This window comes from Telopea speciosissima, chromosome 2 (genome assembly GCF_018873765.1).
Source record: "Telopea speciosissima isolate NSW1024214 ecotype Mountain lineage chromosome 2, Tspe_v1, whole genome shotgun sequence".
Taxonomy (NCBI): Eukaryota; Viridiplantae; Streptophyta; class Magnoliopsida; order Proteales; family Proteaceae; genus Telopea; species Telopea speciosissima.
The window spans coordinates 66,447,065-66,456,789 of record NC_057917.1 but is presented as its reverse complement, the minus strand read 5'-3'; the positions used below and the strand labels follow the sequence as shown (position 1 = coordinate 66,456,789).

General features: G+C 38.2%; 1 protein-coding gene across 1 annotated transcript; it reads right to left on the bottom strand.

Moving 5' to 3' along the window:
- Positions 1-1,192: 1,192 nt before the first annotated feature.
- Positions 1,193-2,629, bottom strand: LOC122652074 (CBL-interacting serine/threonine-protein kinase 12-like). Its single transcript, XM_043845744.1, has one exon. It carries the CDS (start codon positions 2,580-2,582, stop codon positions 1,215-1,217), a length of 1,368 nt encoding a protein of 455 aa, XP_043701679.1. The 5' UTR covers positions 2,583-2,629; the 3' UTR covers positions 1,193-1,214.
- Between the last annotated feature and the right edge of the window lie 7,096 nt (positions 2,630-9,725).

Here is a 9,725-nt window from a genome sequence, read left to right as displayed (position 1 = left end):
CTTGGGAGTACTTGTTCATACTCCTTTTCTCAATCCCTATTCAGATTTTAGAGCACGTACCATCAAGATAAGGTATCAACTTTATTTCCCCCTCTCATATACTACCAAGTAACAATTTGAGAATGAGGTTTTTGCTATGATGATTGAATTTCTTTATGATATGGTGCCAAGTGAGTAGTGACAACAAGACAATTTGGATCAAAAGCTTTCACCTTCAGGAGTGTGAATACCAACATGACACTTTTACCCTCCAAGGTTTTTGTTCTGAAGAATTGTACAAATATAAGGTAATATCTTATATTTCCTTTTGATAATGTCTCCAAATGAATTAAACAATTGTGTGTCAAAAGCTTTTACCTTAGAGAGTTTAATTCCATATCTTTCTGATTTACTGACACATCGGCTCTCTGCATTTTATAGCTTCTTCCATCTTGATTGAGATTCTCAGAGGATAAAAATTAAATACTTAACAAACATGAGAACTACTTCATTTTAAAAAAAAAAGGTATGGGCACATAATAAGCACCTCTCCTCCTGAATTTTCCTCCACCGGTTTCCATATGAAATCATAAATGATATCATCTTATAAGATTCAATAACTTTCATGGGTTCCTCATGGATACTAAATGATTTAACCTATGCCTTGCTCTAAAACAACTCAAAACAGCTGCCAAAGTTCATTGCTTTATGCTCTGGAAAATTCTATTTCTGACTTCTGGATTAGCATCTTCTCCATTTGCGTCATGCTCTGTCCACCTTTTACCTGGGCCTTACGCACAACCAAATGACTCCTTCAATGAGGTGTCACCAAAGTGTAAGAATCAAGAATCCTACACAATAATAATAAGAACCTATTCTTTCCATGCTAATTAAAAATTTACAGAAAAGAATCACCTTCCAAGTTTCAACACTAAATACATTTTAGGATCAGAAAAAGGGTCACACTTCATTTCCCCTTGTAAGTTCAAGACTTCAAAGAAATACTGCAGCAGAGCTGTACAAAGGCCAAAGGAACTCCTCAGACCTCACACAAAGTTTAACACAATAGAACAAATTAAAGAACAGGAAAATTATATTATATATAAATATCATACAGATGCCCCCGAAGAGAAGAAACAAGTAACTACAAGTGCAAAATCAAAATGACAAACCCAAAAAAAACATAAAAAAGATAGAAACATACATTTTCTTGTTTGTGTTTTTGTTTATTTTCTCTACTCGGTATCTGAAGGGATAATGGGAGGAACAGGAGAATCGTCAAGCAGAAGGGTCTGCAACACGGGCTTGAGTTCTCTGTTACAGAATTCATCATACTCTCCCTTGTCCCCTCCTTTCTTCTTAACTTCTACCACCCTCAATGAGGGTGTTAATTCGAATATCTCAGCCGCAATCGTCAAAGGCCCCTTTTCGCCTTCTTTTGATCCTTCTAAGTTTACAAGACAATCCTTCTTCCGAACTGTGAAGCTAACCACCTTGGCAATCTCCTCCAATTTTGATATAATTTTCGACACTGGAGCACCCGAAACAAACCTTGATTCTTCCCCTGTCTCTTCGAACAAACCGGAGAGATCAAATCCCGGTGAGAACGATATGATGTCGAAAGCATTCAAACTAGCTGGTCTGGGCAACCCAAGGACGGGCAGTCTCGGCGTTTCTGACTCGGACTCTGATTCTGATACGGATTGTTCGGATGAAGATTCAACGTCGTCGTCGGCAAAGCTGCACAGGCGATCGTTCTCAATGTAGAACTTAATGTGTTTGAATCCTTTCTTGAACCACCGATTCTCCATTATTTCAGGAATCGTGATTCTGGTCTCCGGATTCGTGTCGAGGAGACGAGAAAGGAGACGGGAGAGCTCAGGAGAGAACCACCTAGGGCATCGGAACTCCCCTTTATAGATTTTTTTATACATCTGCATAATGTTCTGGTCTTGAAAAGGAAGATAACCAGCCATTAAAACAAACAAAATCACACCACAAGACCAGATATCGACCTTGGCCCCATCGTAGCCCTTGCGAGCTAGAACTTCGGGGGCAACATACGCAGGGGTTCCACAGAAAGTGTGGAACAATCCGTCCTGCCTCATCTGATCCGATACAGCGCTAAGGCCGAAATCGGAGACCTTGAGGTCACCATTCTCGTCTAATAAAAGGTTTTCAGGCTTGAGATCTCGGTGGTAAACACCTCTCGCATGGCAGAATCCGACAGCAGAGATAAGCTGCTGGAAATACTTCCTCGCAACTTCCTCTTTTAACCGACCTTTAGCAACCTTATTGAATAGCTCACCTCCCTTCACATACTCCATTACAAAGTAGATCTTGGCCTTGGTAGCCATGACCTCGAAGAGCTGAACGATGTTGGGATGTCGAACACGACGTAAGATCGAGATCTCACGCTTGATATGAGCAATCAAACCTCCTTTAAGGATTTTCTCCTTATCAAGAACCTTAATCGCAACGCTTTCGCCAGTTTTAACGTTCCTGGCGTGGTAGACCTTCGCAAAAGTACCATGGCCAAGAAGCTTTCCGATCTCGTATCGACCGAGCAGGAGAGCTTGACTTTCTTTCTTCTTATCCGACATTTGATTTCTTTCAGAAAATTCAAAGCCTAATTACTTCTGCAAATCAGCAATTCTTAAGCTCTGGTTCACAGCTCTCTTTCTCTCTTCTTCTTTTTTTTCGAATTTCGGTGCTCTCACCAGTTATTTTGACTTCGTATGAGTCGTGAAACAGGAAGATGAGCCGACAATCGCTTTTAAATGAGAAATAGCCGAGTGGCCCGAGTAGGCCATTGGGGGTTTGAACTTTACTCAACTTTAAGTGGGAGATTTAACGGCGAAACATTGACGGTGACGGAAATTTGACGTGTCTAACTCTAACCCGAGAGAGCGATTTCCAAGCAAAGGTCCACTACTTGTTCCTATACCACGTGGGTGGACCTCGTAGGAGCACATGTATTTGTGTCGCACAACTCTTACGTGTATAAAAGTATATTCCTACTTCACTTGTTTTTGACAGTTTTAGGCCGATGAGGTGTTTCTGTGGTCTATTCTATTATGTAGCTTCTGGGTTTAGGTTAAGGGAAAATATCCTGTTGACTGGTAGATATGCCTGATGAACGGTGGCTGAGACGCCTTACACAGTTAAGCAATTCGTGTCGGTTTCTATTCCTACTCCGTGTACGAGTGGAACAACGAAAGGCTCAGAGACTCATAGTAGGGTTGAATACTGGAATGGCAGACGGAAGGAATCGTTAAAAGGCATATTCCAGATAAAATAAATGGTTTTGACGAAAATACCCCTAAGTTTGTTAGGTAAGTAGGGGCCCGGGATTATGTAACAGTCCGGTAAGGTCCATGATTAGTGTGGGGCCCAATTTGGGTGTTTGAAAGTAAGACTTTTTGAGTGATCGAATCTATCACCGTTGGTTCATGCTGTTCATCGTTGAAACCCAGTAAGGGCAGCCACGTTTTGGCGTTTTTGGAGAGACTACTCCGAAGATACAGGAGGCATTGTTGCTTCTTTTTCATGTGAACTTTCCATAATGAGGGTGTGAAAATGGTAGGCCCGACTTGAATTGGTCCGTTGAAGCTTGAGATTCGCCCAACCTTCCATAACGTGTCGAATTCAAAAACAGATCGATTAATAATTGGAGGGTTTTCGGTGGACAGTTGTTTGATTTTTATTTTTTTTGGTAAAAGGACAGTTGTTTGATTGGGATCCATGACTAATGTGAACATTTATAGAATAATCTAAGCTCATTTAGTTTGATTGTAGCTCGTTTAAATCATCATTTATAGTCTAATTAGATTGATTATCTTGAGTCCGATCGATAACTGACAGATGGAATAGAAATTTGTTCATGATCAACATGATGTGATTTTTTATTTCATGGGGTGAGTGCAGTAATTTTGTACGCTTCTATGTGTAGAGCCGACATATCAAGTAGTTTATTTTTTTTTGACCTTTTTTTATATGAATATAAATAGTTTATCAATGGATGATTGACATGTGACAAAATATCAAGAAAAAAAAGAAGATTAGGGTTAAAGCGAGTGTGACTCATTGATATTACCCAAACAAAAAAAAAAAAGTGTGACTCATTGGGACTCGAACTCTCTCATTCCACGATTGCAAAGAGATTAAGGATTCTCCACAAGGAAACTCTCTTTACTTACCTCTTACTACGATTCAAGCTTCTCCAACTTCCATTTGATAAATAGAAATGTAGGGTATAAGGTGCAATACACTCAATTATTCTCTCAAACTCGTGCTCTTTCAGTTTCTCAACTCATATTACTGTTGTTTGGATTTCTGACTTAAGCATCGGAGAGTCTCCCTTGAAGTTCTCTCCAACCCTGTCTCTTATTCGGTTCTTCATTCTTGGTGCACAAGTCTCCTCTCAGCATGACGATTCAAATTTCAATAGCAACATATATATATATATTTTTTTTTATCTCAGATCTTGGAAATTGTCCCTTACCTAAGCGGGTGAAACCACTTGAGGTCTTAAATTGGTGGAGACCAACTAGGCATGATTGGGTCTGGTTGACATGCTTACTTATCATTCTTTCACAAATCGGAAAATGAAATTTTCGTCCTCCAAATTGTGAATCCTAACTCCTAAGAGGAACTAGGGATGTACGCATATTGAATTCGAATTAAATGTAACACTATTAGTATCCCTATCTATCTAGCTTTTGAATATATTTGAATAGTTTCTCTAGTATGGATTCCCTTAAATGGATACAAACACAAATTGAATACTTCATTTACATACTTGGTGGTGACTAGAGCGTGGAATTATGAGTTTGGAGAGTGGCGCTACGGCCTCACTGTTTGTGTTGAATTACGAAGAATTGGAGAAGACAAAAATTCAAGAAGATGAGAAAGTGATGGGCTGAATCCACTACACCAATAGGGTTGATGGTGATGTTTCATATATGAAATTACATAGATATCCTTATGTTTTTTTCATTTAATTTCTTGTTTAATTATTTGTAATATTGTGAGTTTGATAAGGGTATTTAATATCATAAAATATTATTTAATCATATTTTTGTAATCAAACCTAAATAGATCATATAATATGTTGCTTGAAATTAAGTATAAAAAAAATCAAGTTTTCTGAAGAAAACATGACCAATCCATATCGATTCGGATCGGTATCAACAGAGACCATTACTGATACCAATTACTAAAACCCTGGTTAAGGATCAATTTGCTATATATCATAAAAGTGATAATAGGATTGTCAAAATGACAAACGCGAAAAGTAAAATTAACGGGATTGAGACTACATAGATTCGCATGTATTGATTAGATTTTGCAAACTTTGATTGGGATGAGAAATGTGCTGAGTTTATGGAAGAATTTGATTTCACTAAGAACATTGGATTCGATAAGTTTCAGATGCTCATTTGAAGGTGTTCTCAGGATTTCTAGAGGGATCATAGTTGTCATGCAAGGATAGACATTAAAAACTTGTAAAAATTTGTACGAAGTGTTGAACATGTAGAAGTATTGTTGGAACTCAAGTATGAGATACATGTGGACAATAAAGACCATAGATGGTTCAAGCGATTAACAAGTGCAAGTCTAGTGTATTTCGCTTCATATTTGGTGAGTGACAACGAACTCTCAAAGTGGACTGTAATGATAGGAGAGGTAGAACCACGTCATATCATGCGGTAGCAGTAAGATGTACGAGATACTTTAGGTGGGGGTAGGGGTAGGGGTATGGGTATGGGTCATGCCGATCACGTATAACAGACAAGCAAGGACACACAGTATGAGGGTGTCGATCATGTCGGTTGGGTATGATAGACAATGCCAGAGTTTGCAAACAAGAGAGATCGTTAATATATGTACTCGTATCAAACTATGTTAAAAAATTCCATTAAAAAAAAACTACGTTACGTATGATGTTTTGCTTCTTTTTTATGAAAATATAATCCCACAAACTACACACCAATCTCAAAAGGTTAACTAACTTTTGGAACCACAGAATGATAAATATACACAACGCACACCACACACACACGCGCAATATGGGACTAAACCCATGCACCCAACCACACAACGCAGCTCTTTTTGATGAAAGTGTAATCACACATATGATTGTTTGCTTTGTTCCTTTCTTATATTATACATAATCACAACCATGTTGCACCAAAAAAAAAACATAATCACAACCATGGGCACCGACCAATCATCAAACAGGATAGAAGAGGTCTTCCTTACATAGCGGCCTCAGGCATTGACTAAACTGAGCATCCGAGAGATGATGATGGGGCACTCGATGTAGTTAGGCGGTTGGGGCGGTGGCTTAACGTTACGGGAACACAAGCGTTATCATAGCAATCCACTCATGATGCAGAACATGGCATATCTTAAGATGAGGAAAGAAGGTAAATACAAAGAGGTAGTATAGTAGATATAAGGAGTCATGGAGGGTATTTGAGTAATAATCAGGTGTATATTTACGTTTGAACCTGTTGCCGTAGCGTAAGCCGCGGTTGATCTGATCATCTGATCCGGAGACTTAGGCGGTAAGTGGCAATCAGCCCACGAGAGAGGCGACCCACACCGACACGTGGTCTGATTGTCCAATCAAAATGTTAACAAATTCAATATATTTTTTAAAATTTTTTTCTTTTTTTATTTATTGAAGAAAAGTTTTATGTGGGAGAATGTACAGCCCCACCACCCCATTAGCAAAAATCTCACTCCTATAAGGCTCTCACACGTTTCCATTGACCCTGCACATATAAGGGCCACGCTCCCCCACAGAAAATGGTCCCCTTATTTATTTTACTGACTAACTCTCCACGTGTCTGATGATAAAGCTAGAAAAGCCCTTCTAAGAAATACCATGAGTTCAACATTACTACTTTTTTATTTGTCCACTTGGTAAAGAGTGCCTTCCTTCTCTACAGATACACTCTTACTATAAGAAAATTTTCAACATGGAATAGCAATGGGCCCGATATCCTCTGTTTGTAACTTTGTAAGTAGGTAGTAGAGGTGTCAATCGTTCAGTTTGGGCAGGTTTCACTGTTTCAGTTCAAATTGAGTCGATTTCGGTGTGGAACGATGAATCTGAAACCAAACATGTATAAGGAAAGTTTAGTTTCGGTTTCAGATTGTATCGGGGGTTGATTTCGGTTTTGAGTTCGATTTAACAATGAAAATTTTGTTTTTTTTTAATGAATTTAGGGTTGTTATTGGTTCCTTATCGGGTAGATCAGTTTGGTTTTGATGTTGGGTTTTTTCAGTTTTCAGTGTGGTTCAGTTCGGGTTTGTAATACTCCAATCCGAAATCTGTCCAATAAATCATCAATGCAGTTCGATCCGGATCAATTCGATTAGGTTCTGGCCGATTTATCTGGTTCAGTCTCAATTTTGATACCCCTAGTTGTAAGGGTGTCAAATTGGAAAAGGAAACTGAAACCGAACCAAATAAATCAAACCAAATCAAATAAATTTGGTTCAACATGTAAGAACTGAATAAATTTAATTTAAATTAGGTTACAAAATGGAATTTTTATCCGCTGTTGTGCCATCGTGCGGTGCAGCAGCAGCCATGTCGCCCCCACTGTGCACACATGGCTGCTATTGCGCCGCATGATGGCACAGCAGCTGATAAAGGTCCTACAAAATGTAAGAGCGGAAAAATACTGATTTAAAAGACTGAATACAAGGAACTGAGTAGAACCAAATACATATTGAAATGATCCAAGCAGGTTTGGTTTGAGCATCAAAGTTCAGAACCAAATCTATATTTGGTTTGATTTCAATTCACACTAGCATTCCCTTAGATCAAACCGAATACCCGGAGCCGAATCGATTGATAAGCTTACTCTGTTGTGAGTTCCAATCCAGTTCAGTATCAATCTTCAACCGGCCCAAGAAAGCCTGTGTTGATTTGTGGCCTTGTTGGTTTTAGTCCCTATCACATTACCAATAAAACAGAAAAAAAATGGGGAAAACTTGTTTGGTTGTTTAGTCTCGCCATGAGTCAAAATTCAACTTGGAATGGTCACCTACCTTAACATAAGAAAAGACTCAAAACTAGATAAACATAAGAATTGAAAAAAGCTTTCCTTCCAGATGCAGGAGCAGGACCCACAGATCTGGCAAGCTTAACTGGATAAACTAAAGAATTGGAAAAAGCTTTCCTTCCAGATGCAGGACTAACAGATCTGGCAAACTTTGGGTTGACTAGTGGATTGATTACATAAATAGTCGGTCCTATTATAAAAAATTATTATCCATGATGTTAAAGTGGAAAACCAAACAAATAAGAGGGTGGGACTTGGGAGATGGGTTTATCCAATAAGGAGTCTACATTTAAGTCTGAAGAGGGAGAAAAAAAGAGAGAATGTCAGTGTAAACCCATGAGCCACGACTCATTATGTGAGAGGATATGGAAAGAAATCCCCACTCTAATGTGGTGGGGATCTTTTTCCTTATCCGTTCAAATAAATATATAGTTTTGATTATCTGTTCAAGTTCTTTTATGGCCTATTGATTCTAAGAGTAAAGCCTATTTGCAAGAAGCACGTTCTTCATATGCAAAATGTATTGCCCTCTAAACCATAGTTGGAAAATCAGGTTTTGATTCGGTCGAGTCACTTGAGTCGAGTCAAAAAATCATAAAACCTAATCAAGAATCACGGAGAACTCACCAGGCTTAAAAATGACTAAACTCGATCCTGGTCAGTCCGATTTATCTTTGATTTGGTATTTTTAACCAAGTCATGCATTAACCACCGAGTTAGGTCATTTATAATTTACCATTTTCTACATAGTTAATCAGTCCACAAGTTCAAATTCCTTTGTAGCAACTCATCAAACACTTTCCTTACAGAGACAGGGAGGGATTCAAAGAAAGAAAGATGCAAGATTCAAGGTAATCGTCGAAGATGAGAAAACAAATAGTACACTGGGATTTCATGAAACTTGTCGGATCTATGAAATTAGGGACACAGGAAAAGCATAGACGAAGATTGACAAGAAAAATAGAATAACTAGGGTATAGAAAATTTCGATTGTAATTATTTATATTCAGGAGGCCAACAACACGCACAGCTTGATGAAGACCTGTTGTTGGGGGAGATGGATCATTGTGAGTTACTGCCTTACTAGTCTTTCTTGAGAAAATCTTCATTGAGAGATTTAGGTAAGATTTGATTTAACAATCTATAGGAGAGAAGAAAAAGTAATAGTCAAGAAATAGGACATGAATGGTCAATGGAGGGCCTTGGTGGGAAATTGGAGCCTAGCGGTTTAAGTCTTTAAGAAGTAAATCAAGGAATAACGAGAACTGGTCCATCATTGCAATCTACTCCCATATTGAAATTTAAAACACTACGTTTTCTAAAATCTAAAGAAGTTTTTGTTTTTAATGGAAAAAAAAAGTAGTCGTATTTACCCTCTCAATTCTAATGTTTAGCAAAACTTAATAGTAGGTGCAATGCAGGTAATTCACCTAAATAAATCCCCCGGGAAAAAAAAACATGCCTCACCTTGACTAGGTTTAATCAGGTCAAGTCATCAGGTTTTCTAAAAGGCGAGTCGAATCACGAAACTTGATTTTCCAACTATGCTCTAAACTAGAATTCTTTTTATTCTAGACTTGAAATTCTTTTGCAAAATGTGTTGCCATCTAAATTAGAATCCTTTACAAAGGTACGAAGAAAAAGGTGCATGAGAAAAAAATG

Excerpts from the sequence above, each read along its gene's own strand:
- LOC122652074 (XM_043845744.1), bottom strand. The coding sequence starts at position 2,582 with ATGTCGGATAAGAAGAAAGAAAGTCAAGCTCTCCTGCTCGGTCGATAC.